Source organism: Lutra lutra, chromosome 4 (assembly GCF_902655055.1).
Source record: "Lutra lutra chromosome 4, mLutLut1.2, whole genome shotgun sequence".
Lineage (NCBI taxonomy): Eukaryota > Metazoa > Chordata > Mammalia > Carnivora > Mustelidae > Lutra > Lutra lutra.
In genome coordinates this window covers 171960311-171986749 of record NC_062281.1, presented here as the reverse complement: position 1 = coordinate 171986749, position 26439 = coordinate 171960311, and the positions used below count along the sequence as shown (strand labels likewise).

The following is a 26439-nucleotide window of genomic DNA, read 5'->3' as shown; positions in this document are numbered from 1 at the left end:
CCAACCACCCCTGACTCCTTGTCGTTCCCTGAACATGTCAGGCCCACCTTAGGGCCTTTGCACTTACTAGTCCTGCTGTCTGGAACACTCTTCTCCCAAACAGACTCCTGGCTCACCCCTTCACCTCCTTCAGGTCTTCACACAAATAGCATCTCCTCAAGGAGGCCTCCCAGACTATCCAATCTAAAATTGTAACCTCCCCACCCCGGACCTGTCCTATCTTGCTTCTCTGCCTGTCAGTTTGCTTTGTACTCATCAACAACTACATACATACATATATATTCTACTAATTTAGTTGGTCTATTATCTGGTCTGTATGTTAGAATGCAAGCTTCAGAGGACATCGGTTTTTTTCCCTGCTGCAAGCCCAAGATTTCAAATTGTGCCTGGCACACAGTAGGTGCTCAGTCATATTTGTGGCATGAATGAATGATTCGCCATCAGAAGTACACAGTCCCATAAACGAAGCCAGTGAAATTGTTGCTGAATCCCAAACAGCTCTTTCCTTACAACTGTCAGGGCAAGAGAACAAAGGTGACACACCTGCCTTGCCCTGGGCTTGTCTGTGTGTCCCCATCACAGGGCCAGCCCTTGCTTTGCGGGGGCCCCACCCAAGGTTTCACTTTTGGGAACCAATGATTAGCCTATAGAAAGAAGCCCAACTCCAAGCCCAAGCCACAGTCTTGCTAATTGTCCTCCTTGTGTGAACCCTAGCAAGCTGGCTAAGTGCTTACAGCCATCTCCAAAGGACAGCTACGAGAACGGCGGGCAGACCCGCATTCCAGAAAGCACTGCTTTGAAAGCAGACGTCGCAGATTTCCTTTCAAGTATTATCACTCACTGTCATGCCCGTTATGGATTTTTCAATCCCTAGCTCCCCAGGCAGTAGGTGCCCGCCAGGCAGAGACGAGCTTCCTCTCCCCATGCTGCCGTAAGGGACCCCCTGCACCCACAGGCGCACACGACAGACCTCACTGCTGCTTGGAGGGTGACTGCTCAGCCGCAGAGGCTTCTCTGGTTTCTCTCTGGAGCTCAGGGTGGGACCCTGGAGCTTGGCCACCCTCCTGACACCCTGCATCCCTCCACTGGAGCAGCCCTGTCCAAGTTCCTGCGGGTGCTGGGCACCTGCTTCAGGAAGATAGGAAAGGGAGCCAGAAGCCCCAGGGGCAGTGCCTGGCTCTCCAGTGCCAACACTGGTGCTGACCTTGCTGGCTAGACCTCTGGAAGAAAGCAACGCCATGGCCACAGCGGGAACCAGGAAACAGACGTAACTGGGAGAACAGGGTAATGGGCCTTCTCTCAATACCTCAGGCAAGCACAGCTCTGGGAGTAAAAATCAGCTCCCTTTTCAATGTCTGCTCCCTCTCAAAGTTAGTCATCTAACCTCCGGGCTTCAAATATTGTCTCCATTCTAAGAGAGTAGCCTCTGACATACTGCAGACACGCTCTCTGCCCCCAGCTGCCTCCCCACCGGGTCCTCCTGAGGGCCAACAGACCCCACTGATCTCCGCACCGCCCAGCCCGTGCCCCCACCTGGGGCTGCTCTGTCTCAGTTAAAGGCAGTCTGTGCTGTCAGTGCTCCAGCCAAACCCTTGGAGCCATCCATGACTTCTCCCTAACCACCTGCACCCAATCTGGCAGCAGGTTCTGTTCGCTCCATCAGCAAAATCCATCAGGAACAGGCCCGCTTCTTGGTCCCTCTGCTACTGCTGCCCTTGTCCCAGTGCCGCGCCCACCCCCCAGCCCTGGTCTTGCATCCATATTACAACAGCAGACTCCTGCCGAGCTCCCAGCTCCTCCCTTGCCAGACCTTCTCGAGTGTACAATGCACACACACCAGACAGGGTCACTCCTGGAAGGTCAGTTAGGTCAGGCCCTCTGATCTACCCACAGGTCCCATCACACTCAAAGTAAAAGCCAAGTCCTTCCCGTAATGTAAGGAGGTGTTGACTTGGTCCCTTCCTCCCTCTCTGACTTTATCACCTGCTACTAGTCTCCTACAGCTCACTCTCCTCTGGCCACACTGGCTCAACTCTGTTTTCAAATGTGCCAGGCAACTCCCACGTCAGGGGCTCTGTGATGCTGCTGACTCAGAGCCTGGGGTTCTCCAGGAGGTGGTGGTACAGGACCCCAAATTCCATCCAAGGAGCTCTCCTCCTTGAGCCTAAGAAAGTGACCACTGTGCCCACACTTTCAAGCAGTTGCATCACAGATTGGGGTTTCTTATCCTTCTTCCCAACTAGATCATGGTTGTCCAAGGTCAAGGATGGGATCTTACCATCAGTGTTTTCCTAGGTCCTGCTCAGAGTAGGTATTCAAGTCATGTTTATGGATGAATGGAAGGATCAATGGATTGATGGACACATGGATGGATGGATGAACAAAAAAGTTAGGTTTTTATAACCTTCACAGTGTTTGAGACATTTTTTCCTATCCGTGCTTGACTGAACAGCGAGAAACCAAAGAATATGCTCTGTGTCCCAAGAAGACTCATCAGAAGCCAACCAGCCCATGTGCTGTCTCCAAGTAGGGCCATGCTGTTCTCCAACACAGCTGAGTGCACAGCCCCAGAAAGAGAATGTTCTTCCTGGCTTGTGAATGATGGAGCTGCCGAAACCACAGCTTTCTAAACATATTTTCCCAACTGAGGACAGAATCTTGCCCCATCTCAGCCTCCATTCAAGATGGACAGGGAGGCTTTAGAAAAGTCCCATGTGGCCGCAAGGCAAGAGAGGATCTGCAGGAGGAGGCAGACTCAGCCCCGCTGGGCATGGCTACCAATGAGCCTGCTGTTATTCTGGTGTGCTTGGGCACCAACCCCATTTTACAGCTGAGAAAACTCAGGCTAAGAAAAATCACCGCATGTTCGCTGGATAATACACAGTGCACAGCAGATTAACCCAAGAACAATTTGGTTCCAAAGGACAAGCTCATCCCACTCTTCTGGTTGCTTCTTACTTTCCCCCCACCTCTAAAAGGGGGTGGGAGTCCAGGGAGGCAAGAGAGGGTGCTATGTGGGCACTGGGTCTAGGCTTCCCTGTGCCCGAGGAAGGAAAATGTCCCAGGTGACATGCCTCCTCCATCTCTCTGCAGCTTCCTGGGTCACAAAGGCCTGTTTCCAGAGGATGCTGCTGGAACATGGGTCAGATAGAGGGCTGCCATGGGGGTGGAGGGGGGGACTGGCTGCATGCCTGTATTCCTGCCATCTCAGTGTTAATGGGGCTTGATTGGCAGGCATGGGCCAGGACTAGGGATTACAAAATGCTTTGGATCAAAGTCAATTGCATGAATGGATGGGGATGGCTGATTAAAGTAGTGAGTTCCAGAATCACAGAACCATTGAATTAGCAACTCATAGATTCACCATGAATTATAGAAGGCATCTAGGGAAACTCCCTATCCAGCTCAGCCTATTTTCTCACACCAGAGAAATCCTCAGCAGGAAAAGAATGTGTGTGCATGTACCCAGGACCCTAGGGGACAAGTTATTGTGGCTGGCCACCAGAAGGACATGGCTCTTAAGTATCCTGCCCTGTCTTTAAAAAAATGCCCATCTGCATTTCACTTGCCTTCTGTCCCTCTCTCTCTGCATGTATGTGTATACATAGATATATAGAGATAAAAATAATAATATAAGATATAAGCTTTAATACTGCAACCCCTGATAAAACCAGAAATTATGACATGTTTAGCCTACAGATGACGGCACTCAAAATAAACCATGTATCCTCCCTGGGACCATAGTGTATTTCACTGATTTTTTTTTTTCACATTTAACATTTAAATAACTCAGGAATTGGAGGAGTTTTACAATCAAGAGCGTGTCACAGCTTAATTGGCAGTGTTTTTTCTCTCTTAGTGGTGCATGAAACAATGGCGCATCTTACAATCGATGGAATGTTAAATTGCTGAGATCCAAGACATATGCCAATTTGAGAAGTATGCTAATGGGATCTCTGGTTGAGCTGATTGATCAAACCTTTGTTTGAGCACCTCAGAGATCGGGAGCTCACTACCTTGATTAAAGAAAGCTATGAAAGGTGAGAGGAGTCAAGATGGCGGAGAAGTAGCAGGCTGAGACTACTTCAGGTAGCCGGAGATCAGCTAGATAGCTTATCTAAAGATTACAAACACCTACGAATCCAACGGGAGATCGAAGAGAAGAAGAACAGCAACTCTAGAAACAGAAAATCAACCACTTTCTGAAAGGTAGGACTGGCGTAGAAGTGAATCCAAAGCGACGGGAAGATAGACTGCACGGGGGGAGAAGCCGGCTCCCGGCGAGCAGCGGAGCAACGGAGCACAAAATCAGGACTTTTTTTTTTTTTTAAAGATTTTATTTATCTGACAGAGAGAGATCACAAGTGGGCAGACAGGCAAGCAGAGAGAGAGAGAGGAGGAAGCAGGCTCCCTGCAGAGCAGAGAGCCCAATGTGGGACTCGATCCCAGGCCCCTGAGACCATGACCTGAGCTGAAGGCAGAGGCTTAACCACTGAGCCACCCAGGTGCCCCCAAAATCAGGACTTTTAAAAGTCTGTTCCGCTGAGGGACATCGCTACAGAGGCTTAACCGGGGTGAAGCCTGTGCGGGGTCAGCGTGGCCTCAGGTCCCGCAGGGTCACAGAAGGATCGGGGTGTCTGAGTGTCGCAGAGCTCACAGGTATTAGAACGGGGAAGCCGGCTACAGAGACAGAGCCGAGGAGTGAGCTCTAAGCTTGGGGTTACCTTGAACCAGTCGCAGGCTCGGTCACCTCGGAGAGCGGCCGGAGGCCAGGGTGACGGGAGTCATTGGGCGCTGTTCTCTGGGGGCGCACTGAGGAGTGGGGCCCCGGGCTCTCGGCTCCTCCAGGCCGGAGACCGGGAGGCCGCCATCTTCATTCCCACCCTCCGGAACTCTACGGAAAGCGGAAAGCGCTCAGGGAACAAAAGCTCCCGAAAGCAAACTCGAGGGGATTACTCAGCCCGGCCCCAGGTAAGGGCGGTGCAACTCCCCCTGGGGCAAAGATGCTTGAGATTCACTACAACAGGCCCCTCCCCCAGAAGAACAGCAAGAAACCCAGCCAGGACCAAGTTCACCTACCAAGGAGTGTAGTTTCAATACCAAGGAGAGCAACAGAATTCCAGAGGAGGAGAAAGCAAAGCACGGAACTCATGGCTTTCTCCCCATGATTCTTTAGCATTGCAGTTAATTTAATTTTTTTTTCTATTTCAATTTTTTTCTTCTGCTAAATTTTTTTAACTTTTACCCTTTTCTTTAACATTTTTAACTAGTTTATCTAAAATATATATATATATATTTTCCTTTTAATACTTTTTCTTTATTGGTTTTCTTTTTTTAATTTTTTTTTTCGTTCTTTCTGAACCTCTTTTTATCCCCTTTCTCCCCCCTCACGATTTGGGATCTCTTCTGATTTGGCTAAAGCATATTTTCCTGGGGTTGTTGCCACCCTTTTAGTATTTTACTTGCTCCTTCATATACTCTTATCTGGACAAAATGACAAGGTGGAAAAATTCACCATAAAAAAAAGAACAAGACGCAGTACCAAAGGCTAGGGACCTAATCAATACAGAGATTGGTAATATGTCAGATCCAGAGTTCAGAATGACGATTCTCAAGGTTCTAGCCGGGCTCGAAAAAGGCATGGAAGATATTAGAGAAACCCTCTCAGGAGATATAAAAGCCCTTTCTGGAGAAATAAAAGAACTAAAATCTAACCAAGTTGAAATAAAAAAAGCTATTAATGAGGTGCAATCAAAAATGGAGGCTCTCACTGCTAGGATAAATGAGGCAGAAGAAAGAATTAGCGATATAGAAGACCAAATGACAGAGAATAAAGAAGCTGAGCAAAAGAGGGACAAACAGCTACTGGACCACGAGGGGAGAATTCGAGAGATAAGTGACACCATAAGACGAAACAACATTAGAATAACTGGGATTCCAGAAGAAGAGGAAACAGAGAGGGGAGCAGAAGGTATATTGGAGAGAATTATTGGAGAGAATTTCCCCAATATGGCAAAGGGAACAAGCATCAAAATCCAGGAGGTTCAGAGAACCCCCCTCAAAATCAATAAGAATAGGTCCACACCCCGTCACCTAATAGTAAAATTGACAAGTCTTAGTGACAAAGAGAAGATCCTGAAAGCAGCCCGGGAAAAGAAGTGTGTAACGTACAATGGTAAAAATATTAGATTGGCAGCAGACTTATCCACAGAGACCTGGCAGGCCAGAAAGAGCTGGCATGATATATTCAGAGTACTAAACGAGAAAAACATGCAGCCAAGAATACTATATCCAGCTAGGCTATCATTGAAAATAGAAGGAGAGATTAAAAGCTGCCAGGACAAACAAAAACTGAAAGAATTTGCAAATACCAAACCAGCTCTACAGGAAATATTGAAAGGGGTCCTATAAGCAAAGAGAGACCCTAAAAGAAGTAGATCAGAAAGAAACAGAGACAATATACAATAACAGACACCTTACAGGCAATACAATGGCACTAAATTCATATCTCTCAATACTTACCCTGAATGTTAATGGGCTAAATGCCCCAATCAAAAGACACAGGGTATCAGAATGGATAAAAAAACAAAAACCATCTATATGTTGCCTACAAGAAACTCATCTTAAACCTGAAGACACCTCCAGATTTAAAGTGAGGGGGTGGAAAAGAATTTACCATGCTAATGGACATCAGAAGAAAGCAGGAGTGGCAATCCTTATATCAGATCAATTAGATTTTAAGCCAAAGACTATAATAAGAGATGAGGAAGGACACCATATCATACTCAAAGGAACTATCCAACAAGAAGATCTAACAATTTTAAATATCTATGCCCCTAACGTGGGAGCAGCCAACTATATAAACCAATTAATAACAAAATCAAAGAAACACATCGACAAGAATACAATCATAGTAGGGGATTTTAACACTCCCCTCACTGAAATGGACAGATCATCCAAGCAAAAGATCAACAAGGAAATCAAGGCCTTAAATGACACACTGGACCAGATGGACATCACAGATCTATTCAGAACTTTTCATCCCAAAGCAACAGAATACACATTCTTCTCTAGTGCACATGGAACATTCTCCAGAATAGATCACATTCTTGGTCCTAAATCAGGTCTCAACCGTTATCAAAAGATTGGAATCATTCCCTGCATATTTGCAGATCACAATGCTCTGAAGCTAGAACTCAATCACAAGAGGAAATTTGGAAAGAACCCAAATACATGGAGACTAAACAGCATCCTTCTAAAGAATGAATGGGTCAACCAGGAAATTAAAGAAGAATTGAAAAAATTCATGGAAACAAATGATAATGAAAACACAACGGTTCAGAATCTGTGGGACACAACAAAGGCAGTCCTGAGAGGAAAATATATAGCGGTACAAGCCTTTCTCAAGAAACAAGAAAGGTCTCAGGTACACAACCTAACCCTACACCTAAAGGAGCTGGAGAAAGAACAAGAAAGAAACCCTAAACCCAGCAGGAGAAGAGAAATCATAAAGATCAGAGCAGAAATCAATGAAATAGAAACCAAAAAAACAATAGAACAAATCAACAAAACTAGGAGCTGGTTCTTTGAAAGAATTAATAAGATTGATAAACGCCTGGCCAGACTTATCAAAAAGAAAAGAGAGAGGACACAAATAAATAAAATCATGAATGAAAGAGGAGAGATCACAACGGACACCAAAGAAATACAGACAATTATAAGAACATACTATGAGCAACTCTACGCCAACAAATTTGACAATCTGGAAGAAATGGATGCATTCCTAGAGACATATAAACTACCACAACTGAACCAGGAAGAAATAGAAAGCCTCAACAGACCCATAACCAGTAAGGAGATTGAAACAGTCATCAAAAATCTCCAAACAAACAAAAGCCCAGGGCCAGATGGCTTCCCGGGGGAATTCTACCAAACATTTAAAGAAGAACTAATTCCTATTCTCCTGAAACTGTTCCAAAAAATAGAAATGGAAGGAAAACTTCCAAACTCATTTATGAGGCCAGCATCATCTTGATCCCAAAACCAGACAAGGATCCCATCAAAAAAGAGAACTACAGACCAATATCCTTGATGAACACAGATGCAAAAATTCTCGCCAAAATACTAGCCAATAGGATTCAACAGTACATTAAAAGGATTATTCACCACCACCAAGTGGGATTTATTCCAGGGCTGCAAGGTTGGTTCAACATCCGCAAATCAATCAATGTGATACAACACATTAATAAAAGAAAGAACAAGAACCATAGGATACTCTCCATAGATGCTGAAAAAGCATTTGACAAAGTACAGCATCCCTTCCTGATCAAAACTCTTCAAAGTGTAGGGATAGACGGCACATACCTCAATATTATCAAAGCTATGAAAAACCCACCGCAAATATCATCCTCAATGGAGAAAAACTGAAAGCTTTTCCGCTAAGGTCAGGAACACGGCAGGGATGTCCGTTATCACCACTGCTATTCAACATAGTACTAGAAGTCCTAGCCTCAGCAATCAGACAACAAAAGGAAATTAAAGGCATCGAAATCGGCAAAGAAGAAGTCAATATATCACTCTTCGCAGATGATATGATACTATATGTGGAAAACCCAAAAGACTCCACTCAAAAACTGCTAGAACTTGTACAGGAATTCAGTAAAGTGTCAGGATATAAAATCAATGCACAGAAATCAGTTGCATTTCTCTACACCAACAACAAGACAGAAGAAAGAGAAATTAAGGAGTCAATCTCATTTACAATTGCACCCAAAACTATAAGATACCTAGGAATAAACCTAACCAAAGAGACTAAGAATCTATACTCAGAAAACTATAAAGTACTCATGAAAGAAATTGAGGAAGACACAAAGAAATGCAAAAATGTTCCATGCTCCTGGATTGGAAGAATAAATATTGTGAAAATGTCTATGCTACCTAAAGCAATCTACACATTTAATGCAATTCCTATCAAAGCACCATCCATTTTTTTCAAAGAAATGGAACAAATAATCCTAAAATTCATATGGAACCAGAAAAGACCTCGAATAGCCAAAGGAATATTGAAAAAGAAAGCCAAGGTTGGTGGCATCACAATTCTGGACTTCATGCTCTACTACAAAGCTGTCATCATCAAGACAGCATGGTACTGGCACAAAAACAGACACATAGATCAATGGAACAGAATAGGGAGCCCAGAAATAGACCCTCAACTCTGAGGTCAACTAGTCTTCGACAAAGCAGGAAAGAATGTCCCATGGAAAATAGCCTCTTCAATGAATGGTGTTGGGAAAATTGGACAGCCACATGCGGAAAAATGAAATTGGACCATTTCCTTACACCACACATGAAAATAGACTCAAAATGGATGAAGGACCTCAATGTGAGAAAGAAATCCATCAAAATCCTTGAGGAGAACACAAGCAGCAACCTCCTTGACCTCAGCCGCAGCAACACCTTCCTAGGAACATAGCCAAAGGCAAGGGAAGCAAGGGCAAAAATGAACTATTGGGATTTCATCAAGATCAAAAGCTTTTGCACAGCAAAGGAAACAGTTAACAAAACCAAAAGACAGCTGACAGAATGGGAGAAGATATTTGCAAATGACATATCAGATAAAGGGCTAGTGTCCAAAATCTATAAAGAACTCAGCAAACTCAACACACAAAGAACAAATAATCCAATCAAGAAATGGGCAGAGGACATGAACAGACATTTCTGCAAAGAAGACATCCAGATGGCCAACAGACACATGAAAAAGTGCCCCACATCACTCGGCATCAGGGAAATACAAATCAAAACCACAATGAGATATCACCTCACACCAGTCAGAATGGCTAAAATTAACAAGTCAGGAAATGACAGATGCTGGCGAGGATGCGGAGAAAGGGGAACCCTCCTACACTGTTGGTGGGAATACAAGCTGGTGCAACCACTCTGGAAAACAGCATGGAGGTTCCTCAAAATGTTGAAAATAGAACTACCCTATGACCCAGCAATTGCACTGCTGGGTATTTACCCTAAAGATACAAACGTAGTGATCCAAAGGGGCACGTGCACCCGAATGTTTATAGCAGCAATGTCTACAATAGCCAAACTATGGAAAGAACCTAGATGTCCATCTACAGACGAATGGATAAAGAAGATGTGGTATATATACGCAATGGAATACTATGCAGCCATCAAAAGAAATGAAATCTTGCCATTTGCGACGACGTGGATGGAACTAGAGGGTATCATGCTTAGCAAAATAAGTCAATCGGAGAAAGACAACTATCATATGATCTCCCTGATATGAGGGAGAGGAGATGCAACATGGGGGGTTGAGAGGGGGTAGGAGAAGAGTAAATGAAACAAGATGGGATTGGGAGGGAGGCAAACCATAAGTGACTCTTAATCTCACAAAACAAACTGAGGGTTGATGGGGGGAGGGGGTTGGGAGAGGGGTTGGGATTATGGACACTGGGGAGGGTATGTGCTATGGTGAGTGCTGTGAAGTGTGTAAACCTGGCGATTCACAGACCTGTACCCCTGGGGATAAAAATATATGTTTATAAAAAATAAAATTAAAAAAAAAAAGAAAGCTATGAAAAATTTCTTCTTGATGCTTGGCTGAAATTCACCTATCTCTAACATCTATGGAATGGACATTGTCCTGCTCTCTGGGACCATCCAGAATAAACATTTATTTGTCCTCAATGTGACAAATCCTCAAGTCACCCCCAAGTCCTCTCTTTAATTGCTCTGCAGAGATCATTACTTCTCTCATTCATTCTTCCCAAACATTTACTCAGTGCTGGGTCTTATGCTGGAGATACAGTCCATTACCCTCAAAAACACCTTGTTACTAATTGTTGTTTTATTGTGTGCGTTTCCTTCCTCTGGACACATCCACCTCCCGAGATTAGAGTCTATACTTCTATTAATAGAGCCATATGAGGTTTGGCTCATCTTCTCTTTATAGCCAACTGAAACGTTTCTCTGTATAGTTTTCACATGTCAGAACCTCACTGTTATTGATTTTATTTTATTTATATTCAATTAATAAACATAGAGTGTATTATTGGTTTCAGAGGTAGAGGTCAGTGACTCATCAGTTGTATATAACACTCAGTGCTCATCATATCGCATGCCTTCCTTAATGACCATCACCAGGTTACCCTCATCCCCTCACCTCCCTCCCACCAACAATCCTCAGTTTGTTTCCTATGGTTAAGAGACTGTTAGGGTTTGTCTCCCTCTCTGGTTACATCTTGTTTTATTTTTCCCTCCCTTCCTGCTGTTGATTTTAGCTCACTCTTTGATTTTGGATTTTCTCCTATTTGCTTTTTATCACACAATCAACACTAGAACAGACATTAAGGAGTTAAAAAAAAATAACCCACAGTCTCACGGTCCTCCATAGCCATTGCTTCCTTTTTAGATTTTCATCCAGTCCCTGTCCATAGAAGACCTATTTTACATGCTTGTAATAAATATGGGGAAATAACTTTGTATTCTGCTTTTTCCACTGAAAATAGTATCATAAACATCTTTCTATATTACTAAATAATGTTATTATAATTTTAAATGGTTGCATAAATCCATTAGGTAGATATACCATAATTTTCTTCGTCATTCCCCCATTGTTGGACATTTTTACAGTTTCCAATTTTTCGTCATTATAAATAATGCTGAAATCAACACTTTCACACATATAACTTTCTTCTTCTGGTGAATTATTTCTGTAGGATATGTTCCCAGGAGAGGAGTTACTGGGTCAAATGACATGAGCATTTTATGACTCTTGATACATGTTGTCAAACTGGATTCCCAAAGGATTAATTTACATCGCCACCAGCAGCGTGCGACGAGTATGCCCGTTTCTCTGCATCTGTGCCAGCACTCTCTTTCCTGCTAAGGCTCTTCTAACTAATTTACTAGGGTTAAAGTGCCATTTGATTGTTTTAATTGACTTACTTTGATTACTAGAAAGACGGTATAGCTTTCCTCTATATTCACTTGCTGACTCTATTTCCTCGGGTATGAACTCCAGATTTTTTACTGCCTTGGATGGGCTTATTATGTAATAGAAAGAATAATCCTTTCTTGGCATAATATGATTCAATAGTCAACTGTTTCCTTCCCGTTGGAGATGGTTTTTGTTACACAAACTTTTACATTTGAATATAGTCAGATGAGTACATTGTTTCCTTTCGCTAGGTCCTTTAAAGTACAAAGCTTGGCACTGCTCTCTCCTATAGCAACATATTTTATTTTGATTCAATGATCCCATCTGAGGGGAATTATTTTATTCTTTTTTTGCCAGCTGATGTCAAACTGCCTGGGTCTGAACCGTCATTCCCCCTCTTATTAGCTTTGTGACCTCAAGCACGTTATTTAACTTCTCTGTGCTTCATCGGTAAAATGGGGATAATAATTGTACCTACCTCATAGGAGAGTCATGAGGATGAAATGTTAAGACATAAGGTACTTTGACGAGGACCTGGCACCTGGCCAGAGTGGAAGCAATGGGAGTTGTCCTTACAATCATCATTGTCCTGTGTTTTTGCTCTTCCTCCCTGCTTGGAATCCCCTGCAAAATTTCCAAGGGTGATGTCTAGTGCTTCAGCACTTAAACTGGACACCCCAGTGCTTGGACATTCATATAGTCATCTGGACTCTCACGGTGAGCTTGTTTGATCCATTACAGTCCCATCGTGAATGAATGCAGACAGAAGTATCATCAGTATTTTTGTTTAAGCCATTGGTAAAGCCAAGTTGTTTCACGTGTAGGGCATTTCCTCTATTCCAGCACCTCAGATACCCATCCCCAGGGAATGTGGGAAGTGTGGCATGAGCCCTGGGACACGTGCCCTCTTGTCCTGGCACCCTCCCCAGCACTGATGAAGGTCCAGGCACATTCTGTTCTAGGCAATGGTCCCCAACTGCAATGGCCCCCTTGCCTCCAATCTGCCCCCTGCCCTCCTCACCATCCCCACTGTGTAACTTCCCTGCCCAGCACTCTTTGATGATGGCCTCTCTCTGCAAATAAAGCCTAGATTCCTTCCCATAGCCTCCCAGGCCCTGCACAAGCTGGCCTTTGACCCTCATTGAACTCAGTTCCTGCTACTCCTGCTTCTCACAGTCTACACTTCTGCCCTGCAAGATTTCTTGCAGGTGCTCAAATACATATGCTCTTTCTTTCTTCTGACCTTTGATTCCTTCCTTCCTTCCACCAAATATTTACTGAGTGCCTAATGCATCAGGACCTGTTGTTCTTGGAGCTGAGGACTCAGCAGAGAACAACAATAATAGTGCAAAAAAAGGACAAAGTCCCTGGCCCCCCAAAACTCACATTCTACTAGGGGAGACAGACAAAAAGCAAATAAATAATTGTTATCATATGTGAAGGGGTAAGATGGAGAAATGGGGGTCAGAGTGCTGTGTTATACAGTATGGTCAGAGAAGGCCTCTCTGATGAGGGGGAATTTGAGCAGAGACCTGAAGCAGAGACAAGGGAAGAAGCTGGGGCCTCCAGGTTAGAGCAGTGCAGGCCAAGGGAACAGAATGTACGGATGCCCTGAGGCTGAGATGTGCTTGGCTTGCCATTTCTCTGCCTCCTTCTACTTCACAAGACCCATCCTGGTCATGTCATTCATTATCAAATGCAATCTGCATTATTCCTAAATAATTTCTGAATTCCTGGAATGCATTATGGCAAAAGCCCCAGGAATATGGCTGGATAAAAGTCTTAAGGAAAGAGCAGGAATTGAAGAGCTGGAAGTAAAGGTTGAAAAGCAGGGAAGCAAAGCCGTCATGCACAAGACAGGGTCTCTGGCAGCAACGGTGTCCTCGGGAGGGTCAACCCTGGGGACTGCAGGCTCTGGGAAACATCCCAGCATCCTGTGCTGACTCTGATTCTCTACTATCACTCCATTCTGTGGGGTCAGGAGAAGTGAAGAGATGGGTTTGGAGAACCAATCGGGACATACTTTGGGAGACAGCACAGAGTGGAGAAGGGCGCAGGACCCTGAGGCGCATTATAACCTCAGACAAGCCATCTAACCTCTCTGGGCCTGGACATCCTTCTCCATGAAATGGGGATTCTAAGGAAGACCTTGCCCTTGAGGTGGTGATGTCTAGTGTCTGCAAAGCTCCCACCGCATTGCTGGGCACATCAAAGGTTCTCAAGCATCATTAGATTCTGGGTTTTCTTGCTCTCAGAGCCCCTGGCATGGCTGCTGTGGCTCGTGTGAGGACGTGGGACTGTGAAGGAACCATCGTGCATCGGGATGGAAAGGGGGAGGGGAGAGTTGTAGTCCACCCACCCCCAAACTTCCAAATCCAAATCTCCCACCTAACATGGTGTTCTTCCCTCCTGCTGTTAAAATGAACCATCAGTGGATTCAAACTCTCGATTATCCACATTATTAAAAGGAAGAGCTGGAAATCATAATCGAAAACAGTGGCTGATTACCCCCAAATGGTCCAATAATGGGAAGAAATGAGATTGGAATATTCAATCTGATACTTCCATTTGCAGGGGTTATCTCCCCAGTGATGCTCAGTTCAGGGGTTGGGAGAAAAGTCCCCCCGCAAAGAGGCAGAGAAAGGCAAGTGACCTCTCAGCGTCCAGAGCGGGGGTCAGCAGAGGAAGCTCTCATGCTCTCACCTGACCCAGGCCTGCCGGAGGGAGATGGATGTGCATGTCTAGCTCTAGTCTCTGTCAGGACAGTGCTTAAAGGCTGGCCCTCCCACCTCCCATGTCAATGGGAAAAACCACAATCACGCCCCCACCCAGTGCTGTTCTCCATGCCTTTGGGGTCACTATGGGAAGGGCTGGCTGTGGGCTGGCAGAGGCCCCAAATGAGCCATGTTTGGGTTTAATGGGCTCGCCTGCGTTGGGCACAGATAGGGGAGGGAGGGTCAAGACGGGGGCCTTGTGCTGCCTCCCGCGAAAAGGGCGTTTATCAACTGAAGACCTGTGCTAATAGGTGTTAAATAGAGTTCAATGCAGAAAATTGAGAAGTAATGAGACTCAGAGCCAAGAGAATAAATTGAGAGGTGATCACATGACCGAGAGAGCCACCATCTGAATGCTGAAAAGGAAGAGCTCAGACCATCTGAGAGTCCTGGGTCGGGGAAGAGGTTAAAAGGACAAGCAGACAGCAAAGGAGGCTGGGGAGTGGTCAAAAGCAATTGAGGAATTACCGTATTTCATCAGTTTGAGGGCACACATTTTTCCAGATCTTAGTATCTTTGAAACTGTAATGTGTCTTATAATCAGTATCATGTCAGACTTTAATTGGCAACATGTTTTTCTTCCTCTGTGGTACATCTGATCAAGCTATATCGTAACAGACGGCATCTCACATTCAATGGAATACAGTTCCAGGAACCTCGAGCAAATCTCTCTCCTTTCCAGAGTCTTTTTCACTGGGCACAGTGACCACTTATCAACTTCCCCTTATTAAATCATTGTTTACTGAGGGTCCACCATGTGTCAGATCCTGGGCTAAGCACAGCTATCAACAGGGATCACGACAGTCCCCATGTCTGCTTCTTGAGCATGTTAGGAATCCCCAAATGGGTGGTCTCATTTGTTCCCAGTGAGAATGGCACAGAAGAGGGCTTATCACCTTCCTCCTCTAACAGGGGAGGTCAAATCCCCACACCAGCTGCTAGCCGGCTAAGCTGGGAACCCAGTCTCCCTCCAGACCTGAGCTCCTGATCTCGGTGCTCTCCCACATGTCCCAGCCGTCCCAAAGTACACATGGGTGTGGGGAAGGCAAAGTAGGAATGGGGAACGTATGAGCGATGCATGGGATGGGAGGAGAGAGACCTGGAGCTAAGAGGCAGCATTGCATCACGGGCAGCCTGTGGGTTTGGGTTAAGCAGAGACTGGAAGGAAAGCAAGAGGAAGAGCAGAGCAGTGGGTGGTGGAAGTGGGTAGAGGAGTCTGAGAAATGAGGGCGAGACAGAGACTGGACAAAGTCCAGTGCAGCCAGAAGAGGAAGAGGGTAGAGGGGGCTGATGTCCCGGGCTTTCATGGCCTGGTAAGGTGTTTGTTCTCCATCCTGGAAACAGAGGGTTTAAGTGAAACCTCCCTGAGATCCTTGTACCCAAGCATCTAATGATTCTCTAAATCTTTGGTTGGACAAAAAGTCACTCTTTGACTGTGGACTCCTAAAAGGAAGGCTCTGGAGCCAGGCCCCCATGTGCAGTTGTTCAGGTTGAGTACTGCAAAAAGGTGCCCAGACAAGAGGGTGATGAGAACTAAAACCCAGCCTACCCTCCACCCACTAAGCCATATGCTCACAGGGCTGTGTCCCCTCAAGGTGACCACTTGTGCTAATTCGCACAAAAGCCCTATACGGATTAGCAGGGATCCAGGTTAGCAGAGGCAAGGGCTAGCTACTACTGTGGCGTCCCTGCTGTGTGCCAAGCCTGGGACTAGGTATTGTGGTGAGAGAAACAAACAAACAAACAAACAAAAAATAGGTGTCATTCCTTGCTCTTAGAGACCCACAAGTCTTGACCAAAGGCTTTGTTGGGAAAAAATTTTTTTCACTCCCACGAAACACACCAGGCCATATTATAATAGCTTCCTTTTGCTGAATACCAACTGTGCACCAGATGTCATGCTAGGTACTTTCCAGACCTTTTTACTAATGCTCACACTCCTCTTGAAAGGAAGAGTGGGTGATTGCATTTCCACAGGAGGGAGCTGAGAGGTTCGGTGCCTTGCCTAAGGTCACACAGTGGGGACAAGGCAATGCTCAAATCGGTCTCCAGAGACCCAACCAGGCAGGAGAGCAATTCTTTCCATGTGGTAGAGAGCTGGTATTTATTGAATAGAGACTCTGTGTTAGGCATTTTGCACACATTAACTCTTTCAGTCCCCATTACAATCCCTTGAGGTGGGCATTACACTTGCTCTTTTGCAAAAAAATCAGCTCAGGGAGCTTGGGAGACTTAAGCCTAAATTCTCACAGCTAGCCAGAGTTTGAACCCACCTCTCTGTTCTTACTCCTTCCATGAGTCTGAGGTCTCAGAGCTCCTCGAAGATGGGGGCTGCTTCTTATTCACTCCTATTCCTTGAAGCCTACCTCGAGATCTGGTGTAGAGCAAGGGTGCAGTAAATATTTGTTGAACGAATGAGGAATGAATGCGGGCAGGGAGGTAAAGTGGGTGTACAGCTTACGGGTGGGTAATGCGGCCACCTGAGAAGGGCCTTCCCCTTCCCCTCCCTGTCTTCTAGCACGCCGACATGAGGTGAGCCAGGGCGCTAGACTCTGGTATGATATCATCGTCCAATTATGTTAATACTCTTCTCCAAAGGGGGGAAATATCACTGTGCGTGATGAACTGTTTATGGGATTATTGAGGATGTGCTATGAAATCCATCCTGATTCCCCACTTATTGAGAAGTGCTGCCCAATTTGCCTCAAATGTCACATCTCTATGTATTAATTTGCTACTCCACAGTACTGATTAAAAGGAATGTTCTCCAACTCCCAAGGCAGAGCCATCGGAAATGGGGCAGGTTCACTCAGGAAGCGCACACCATCCCTCCTGGGCAGAGGAAATGGACACTCATCGCCTCCCACCCTAGAGGAGGCCTTGCCAGGCCTGCCGTTCTGGACCAGAGTGGCCTGAATAGTGCAAATTACATATTCAGTGTATGTGTATGTATATATATATATATATATATATATATATATATATAGTCAGAGAGCTTCCATTAGCTCAATTTTAAAATGTCTGCATAATGTCCCAGAATCGGGGAGCCCTTTCAGAATGAGGAAATTGTCTGAGAGGTAGAGACTGAGATGGGAATCAGCGGGCCTAATAACAGGAAGGAATAAAATCAGGAGGGGGTCCATTTCTGAACCCCAGGTTCCCTGTGTGCAGAGTGTCATGGTCACCTCCCACCCTGCTCCAACCTCCAAAAGCCATGAAAGCACACTCTGTCCCAGAGCTTGCTTCAAACCCACCTCTCCTGGTCCAACGCCACGGGGAGCGCCATCTTTGTCCTTTTGTCCCCTACTTGTGTGTCTGCCTGACCCCCAGTAACGATGCTGCTGACCTTCCACTGTAGCAGAAGGTCACCCTGGCATTTTTCAGAAGGGACACCATAGTGGGCATGTCTTTTTCCTCCCCTGCCCGGTGGATGGGGCAAAGGGGGTGAGCCGTGGGGCTGTGAAGGTGGGGCTTGGCTGAAAATCAGTAACTGAACACAGTAGGCACTTGAGAAATCAAGTGAAGGAAAGAGTGAAAGAAAGAGTCTCTACCCTCAACTTCATGCACGACGTCAGCCCCTCTGGGCTCTGCTCTTCAGGGGACTAGTGGTTTGTGGGTGGGCTTCGGGGCATCTGAATTAGGTAAAGGGAAATATGGAAAAGTGATGTGAGCATGTATGTATGCGTGTATGTGCATGTGTGTGCACGCATGTGTGAGTGTACATGCATATATGTGAGTGTGTGTGCACACACAGGTGTGAGTGAACTGGAATGCAAAGACAGTTATGGCTTTCAAATCCGTGGCTCCAACCTCCAACTCCTAGGGCCTGCTGGACGTGCTGCTAGCACTTTGAGCTCTAAAGCCAATACCTCTGATGCAAAGAGCAGAAGCCACCAAAAGGCTAAGCTCCTGGTCATGACGGGCAGTACTGGTCCACGAGGCGGCAAGGCCTGGAGCCTCATCCCTGTCCAGCGGATGCGCCCTCAGGCAGTGCTGGGGCTCATGGTCATGGACAACACTCTGCTCCTTCCCCACAGAGACCACGGTCTGTTTGTAGACCGGATACACCATGAATACTGGGCTGAGCATCTGGGGCAAACTCAGGACCAGGGGACTGAGGTGGAGCTGGGACTGTGACCTCTGGCAATGGCATGAGCTTTTCTCCCATCTCTGGAAATAATCCCAGGCAAGTAAGGCTAGTGTGAGCAGGACTTCCTGGATCCGCTGATATTTATGGAGCGGGGATGCTAGCCAGAGCCCTGCCCTGGGCACATCGTGTGACTTGTGTGTTCTCTTCTTTAGTCTTCCCAACTGTGGAAGCATATTCTTAGCTGATTTCACATGGGGAGGTCAGAGCTCAGAGAAGCAGAATTCCTTGCCTAAGGTCGCACAGCAAGTGAACGGCGGAGATGGGCTTTGATTCCAGATTTGTATGAACTCAGGACCTAGAGTCTTGACCATTGTACGATGCCACCTCTCCCCTTAACAGTTACCAGGGAAGGGCACCTGGGTGGCTCAGTGGGTTAAGCCTCTGCCTTCGGCTCAGGTCATAGTCTCAGGGTCCTGAGATCGAGTCCTGCACAGGCTCTCTGTTCAGCAGGGAGCCTGCTTCCTCCATTCTCTCTCTCTCTACCTGCCTCTCTATTTGTGAACTCTGTCTGTCAAATAAATAAATAAAATATTAAAAAACAAAACAAATAAAAAAAAAACAGTTACCAGGGAATTTGCAAGAATAAGCATTCTTCATCCTTCTAGATTCTGTGGAGATACTATGTGAAACAGAACAGGCCTGATTTTTAAGGAAGCCTCCAGTATTTTGATAGTGCGATCCCAAGATAACAGTCAGAGTCAGCTAAGCAGAAATACCTATTTTCAGATCTGGATGATGAAAATAGATCTGATTGATTGAGACCCAGCACTCAGGGATGGGTCCCCATCATGAAAGTGTCTGATGGACAACTCTGGATTAATGGTCTGAAAGTGCAAAGATGAAACCAGGATTGGGCATTTAAAACCCGCAGAGATTCTCATCTAATTGACATTTCTGATATGCTTATAATAACTCCTGTTTACATGCCGATGGGTCTGGAATACACAGAGACAATCTCATAGCCTTTCAGATTGTGCGTGGAGAAGGCAAGAAGCCTGGCGGATAGGCTTGGAGAAATAAGACCCAAAGGGAGAGTCACACTGGGAACAAACTGAGAAGTAAGGGACTCGCACACACTCAAAGATGGATAGGGCAGACCAGAGCACTGGAGAGCCAGAGACAGAAATAGTCCCTGAAACCAAGACAAACACAACCGAATTCCAATGGGATTTAAAAGTGAAATGTAAAAATAAAATTCCAAAAGAAAAAGATGAACATTTAAATGAATATTTATCTGATTGTGACATGAAAAAGGCCTTTCCAAACATGACACCAAAGGTAGATCATAAAAGTAAATTTTTTAAATTTAAAATCAGTGGCATAAAGATTAAAACTCCCACACATCAAAAGGAAACCAATAACTTTAATATCTTTAATATACAAAAACCACTTATGAGAAAAGAGATTAAAAAAAAATACTAACACCTCAAAAGAAAAATGGGCAGAGGCGGGGCAGAGAATTTACAAAATGATCTACAAAAGGCCAGTAAGTGAAGACAGGTGCTCAACCTCCCCTGTCATCAAAGAGATGGAAATTATAACAACCAATGAGATGTCATTTTTTATCCATTTTAATCAACGAAACAGATTTAAAACTCACCAATATGCAATGTAGATAAAGTAGGGGGCAGAGGGTTAGGCTCTCATGTGCTGTTGGTGGAGGTGGGCATCAGCATAACCTTTCCAAGAACACAGTGGAATTATGCATTAAAATGTAAAATCTACCCACTCTCGGACCCCACAATGGCACTTCCAAGAATTTATTCTAAGAAGATAATTAGATGAGGGTTTAAGTTGTATGTACAAGAATGTTCTTCACCTAAGTGTTCACAGAAGACTACCGGTTAAATAATTGTGATACAAGCAAACCACAATGGCTCCCTCACTGATATTCATTCAGAAGGACAAACAAAGCAGGGCTACTCTTATTAACATAGAAAAACGCCGTCCTCATTACCAGAGTACAGAACTGAACATAGAGCATAACTCCAAAGGCACGTGGATCTCCATTCCCGTGCAGGTACCCATGTGCTCGTGTGGACCGCTGGCTAAACGTATACTCCCCAGAATAGCAGAGGTGAGGCTGGACCCTCTGCAGTGGATGGGCAGCCCTAGCTGGGCAGACCAGGGCAGGAGCAAGATCTGGAAGTCAGGAGGGGATGGGGGAGTGAATGGGTTGAGGACTCCTGGGGACTCGGTGCTGGGAATGGAGTCACCAGAGCCAGCAAATGAATCTACAGGACACTGGGTTAAAGTAGGACTTCAGATGGACCATGGACAAGTTTTTAGTATAAGTCTATCCCATGGAATATTTGGGATAGACTTATACTTTATTCTAAATTTTAATTTGAATAATTAAAAATTCAAATTAACTGGGCACCCAGTAGTTTATCTGTCAACCCTAGCGAGGAAGTTCTGGACACATCTCTTGTTGTCTCCCCAGCATGACCCACACCCGCTGGAAGGGGAGCAGAAGCTGAGGCAGACTTCCTGGGTCCTCCCATACCTCTGACTTAGCTCCAGCTGACCTGCCCATGAAATGGAGGTACCCATCTCTGCCCTCCTCCAGGAATTCTGCAGGGAGCGCAAGCTTTAGTGTTGGAGAAGCCACAGAAAAACTCTTGGTCATCAAGTAGCCTTAAGCTTGAACACAAAACTCTCAAGGCGCATGCAGCTCGTACATCTGTAAGATGGAGATAGCAACGTCTGTCCACGGGGCTGCCGTAGGGATTAAGTGAGATGATGTATGTAAAGTGCCTGGCATACAGTCAGCGCTTAATACAAGTTGATCCCCTTCCCTCTGATCAGAGGCCGCAGCCCACGCTCTTGTCCCCGCGGATTACAAATCAAGCATCTCCTGCCATCTCAAAGTTAGACAACTGGCCTTTTTTGATCTTTTGCTTGAAGCACCAGCTGCCGTGGGCTGACACTCTTCACCTGACTTCACCTTTCTCCAAAGTCCCCGCAGCAGCTCAGCCCCTTATCTGTACCTTCCACTCTCCTGATGCATTGGAGGAGACAAACTTGCTTTGATAGCAGACTCTCAGGGACGTCGGCCAAGGCGAGCTACTAAGAACAGGACCCAGATGAACTAGAGAATGCAAGGGGGCCGTGGCAGCCGGGGGCAGCCCAGGCTGGTGGCACGGGGAGGGGGGTTCCTCTTCTGGACCCTGTCTGACTATGACTTGTCCAGCACAGTTGTCTAAGATGTACTCTGCAATGGAGCTGACCTCTTTCCCAGAAAGCCAAATATTCAGAGTCGTTCTACCTACAGGATCCCCTCCCTGCCCTCCAGGGAGGCCCAGGTAGTTCCAAAAATTCTGCCCAAGGTCAGATAGTCAGTTACAGGCTAAGAAGCTAGTGTTTATCAGTAAGTCTGCAAATATGGGATTATCTGGTGTCTTTTTCATAAGCCCGGTGATACCTAGTGACAGACAGGCCCTGGCCATCAGGTATATACAGCTAGCCTGTGCTTTATTCCCAGCAGTGTGGCCCATACTCGTTCCTCCCACCTTCCCTGCCACCCACCCTTCGCCCCTCTACTTGGGGTGTTCCAGAAGTCAGTACAATTCATACTTTTCTAGATGTATACATTGCCCCACAGGCCAGGCCCAGGCCAGGTCAATGGGGTCTGTTGAGTGCCCCAGCCTTGGCTTCTCTGTGCTTGGCTCCCTTGTTAGGACACCCATCTCTGAGCCACTCTGCCAGGCTGTGCAAAGACAGCAGCTGCAGAGACCAGAGCTGGCAGAAACCCACCCAGGTGACTGCATGGGGACTCACTCAACCACAGCAACCTGTTCACATGGGTCCAGGGTTTGCCTGGACCTTGCCCGCAAGGCTTTGTCCTCTTACCACCAAAGACACCATTACATGGCCAGGGTAGGGCAGGCCCTTCCTCGGGCCCACTGGTCCTGCAACAGAATGCTGTGCAAACTCGCATCTGGGCTGCCTCCTCTGCCAGGCAGGTGGAAAGAGGGACTCATCAGCCTATACTTGACTGCACTATTCCATGACCTCTTTTGAATTGCTGACCCTTTGTGAAGCTGATGGAAGCTCTGGCTCAGCTCGTCCAGTAGCGTCCCCTGCAGTGATGGAGAAGCTTTCCACCTGTGATGTCCAGTATCATGGTCACATGTGGCTCCTGACCACTAGAGAGGAAGCTCATGTGACCAAGAAACTGCATTTTAAATGTTATTTAATTTTGAGTAATGTAACTATAAATATTTCCATGTGGCCAATGGCAACCACACAGGATAGCACAGCTCTAGACAAAGGGTCAACGAACTTCTTCTGTAAAGGACCAGAGAGTAAAGATCGTAGATCTTTCAGGCCATGCAGTCTCTGTGGCAGTAGCTTGACTCTTAAGTCGTAGCCCATGCCAGCAGTCATAGACAGCACAGCAACAAGTGGGCTTAGCTGCATTCTAATAAAACTTTATTTGCAAAAACAAGCATGAACTGGATTTAGCCATGGGGCCATAGTTTGTTGATCTCTGTTCTACTCTTTTCTTAAAAAAAAAAAAAAAAAAAAGAAAAGAAAAGAAAACACACATATATCCATATACATTCAGAATGGGCTCAGCCAGTTAAGCATCTTACTCTTGATTTCAGCTCAGGTCATGGTCTCAGGGTCGTGAGATCAAGTCCCGTGTCAGGCTCTCCACTGGGCATGGAGTCTGCTTAAGATTCTCTCTCTCTCCCTCTCCCTCTTCCTCTGCCCGCCCACCCACCCTGCTAGCACTGTTCACTTGTTCTCTCTTAAAAAAAAAATTTTTTTTTAAGTATCAGCATTTTGCCCCTAATTTCAAGGGGTTTATAGGACTTTGATGTCTAACTATAAGCCTTGTCACGAGCCCCAAGCTACATACAACCTCTGATCTAAAAGGTATCAGTGAATATAACCTCAGATCTGCTCTGCCTGGTAAGAAAGTGCTTGGCCTTGCTTCCTAGAGGGGGCGACATGGGCAGGAATCAACAGGACACTCATGAAAGTCCAGGCTTCCGACAAATATCTATAAGGATGGTGGAGTGAGGACGTCATAAGGGTCCAGCCAGGGCCCCCCATGCTAGCCCCTCCCAGCATCTCCCCAGACACCAACTGTGGTGTCCCTGAGTTATCCCCACCACCAGCCCCAAACACGCCCCATCTCCCTAAGGCCAACATGCTGTAAAAGGAACTCATGACCAGAGATGCTGTAAGGGATTTCTGAAGAGGCCATTTGTAACTCAAATTTGGAGAAAATTATTTTGGGTTCAGGGACAAAGGTTTGGGGTGAAGATATAGCCAGAATGACCAAGATCACAGACTTGATATTGGGAGAATGTGATCATTTTTTTCTAAAGAAACTGAGCTACCTCAAGAGACCTGTAGAGATCATTAGGTCTTTATCAGGAGCCCTCAGTTAAAGGCTAGAATTATGTCAGAAATTATCAGTTAAAGGCATGCAGAATTTTCTCTGGAGCCTTCTCAGAAACCTTTAGTTTAAAAATAATGGAGCCTTTCCTCAGGAGTCCTCAAACACTCAGGTTAAAGCATCAAACTCTATCCCCCACACCCTGACTACCAGGGATGGATTTTGCCAAAGGAGTAGGACTTGCTCTCTTTCTGTGGTGCACTCCTAGCTGGGAAAAAGGTGGTATCTCTTTCTATGTTGCTATAGCTCCCTTCCAAAAAGCATCACTTATTCTTTAAGTTCTTGGAGGTAAGAAAGCTTTCAAATAACTGGCATGCTTTACTAGGGTATTATGTCATTACTGTTATTAATTATCATTAATGGTCTTAAAATATGCCTACTAATGATCTCAACACAAAATAGCAGTGCAAGTCTTAGCCAAGAGCAGCATAATTACCTATTAATGAGATGTAAATTTCCCAGGGAAATGACAGAGATCTAGAAGTAGCACCTTCTGAACTAATATAATAAAGTTAATAATAATAATAGTGTATAATCTGAAGATATTAGTGTTAATTTGAATGCCAACACCGTATTTAAACAAGCCGAGGGAAGTGGAAATTATTTGCATAACTCAAACCAAGAAAGCCTAATCCGTGCTATTAAGGAACAACGGACAGTTCTTCTCTGAATGACCTAACACTCACATTTTGCGGTCACAGATTGAGCAGAAGTGTTTTTTCAGCTCCTTATTTTATTTCTTTTTACTTAGGCTTTCTACCTCTCTTATTTCCAAAACCAAGCAGAGATACCTTACACCATTAAGCCCGATAGAAAACAGAATAAAAAAAATAAATAAATAAAAACACAACCAAACGCATTTAGGGGAGAGAGAAGTAGGATGGGACCAGGCCCTCAGGATAAATGACTGCAGCCAAGCTCTCATTTTAATTTTCAGTTTCCTGGGAACATGGCACGGACAATTTAGGTAACCAAGTTACAGGTTAGTAGGCAGCTTTGTTAGGACAGGGGGAGCTCTGAATTTGAAGCACCCCTTCTCTGCAGCTGAGAACAGCGCGGCCCTACCCAGGGCCATCCCAACCTCACATGCCAGGCCCTAGTGGCCCAGCCCAGAGGTACCTACCTTCATAGCTGGCATGGAAGCCCTGTGCGCTGACCGCGTAGTCACTGATGAGACGCAGAGAGAGGGTGGTGGCAGCGCTGACGATGGTGGCTGGCAGCTGAAAGCCTGTGAGCCTGAAAGACAAAGAGGTGCCATTTAGGGAGAATGACCCCCTTGGGAAATGAGCATCCATTAAGCATTTATTGAGCACCTGCTGGATGCACAATGCTGACTTCAGCCCAGGGAGGGATATGAAAGCAGACTAACACTGGACATGGGCAAGGTGTCCAAGGACAAAGAGGTGAGGGAACAGAGGTGGTGGCAAACGGAAGTCTCCTGTCACAGACCACAGAAAGCCACAGGCCATCCCCCGACCCAGAGGCTTGCCTCATCTATGTCTCTTCTTCTTTCTCCTCTTTGGGTGTCTTCTCCCATCTCTTCCCTTACTAGATGAGGTCTTCTGTGTCTCTGAGTCGACTTCACCACAAACTTAAAAACTAGTCATTGCCAACAGACAACATTCACTTGGATGAGGAAAACAGACCTAAGCATAAGTATCAGAAGGTAGCTGCTTCTCATCACAGAATTTATTCTTTAAAAGGAATAAGTCTACTGCTTTTATAGAAATGATAAGTGCTTATTATTTTTAAAAGATGAAAGCAAAAAGGAAAAAGAAAGAAAGAAAGAAAGAAAGAAAGAAAGAAAGAAAGACAGACCAATGCAATCTAGAAATAACCGTGCTTAACAGTTGACATACAAAGTGATGGAGGGATCAATAGATGGGATCATCATCAATGAAATAATTTCATACAAATGGGATCGTACTGTACATGCTTTTAAAATTAAAACACTTAATTTTTTTCTGTGAGTTCAGTGAAGGAAAAGAAACAAAGGTGAAATAGAGAGAACTGTTGAACCTGAGATAATTTGTTTGCAGCACAAGAGAATCATTTGGAAAAGATTCTTCTAATGTTAAAAAGATAAAATAAAGAAGCTTTCACTTAACTCTTGGGAACATATTTTAGGAGAGCAGGTGTCCACAGCTGGGTC

General features: G+C 45.4%; 1 protein-coding gene across 1 annotated transcript in view; it reads right to left on the bottom strand.

The window, feature by feature from the left end:
- Window positions 1-26439, bottom strand: part of CSMD2 (CUB and Sushi multiple domains 2) — a 619562-nt gene that overhangs the window by 481498 nt on the left and 111625 nt on the right. The window contains exon 3 of the mRNA XM_047727770.1: window positions 25411-25523. Coding sequence (XP_047583726.1) covers window positions 25411-25523 — 113 coding nt within the window. The remainder of the gene's footprint in view (window positions 1-25410; window positions 25524-26439) is intronic.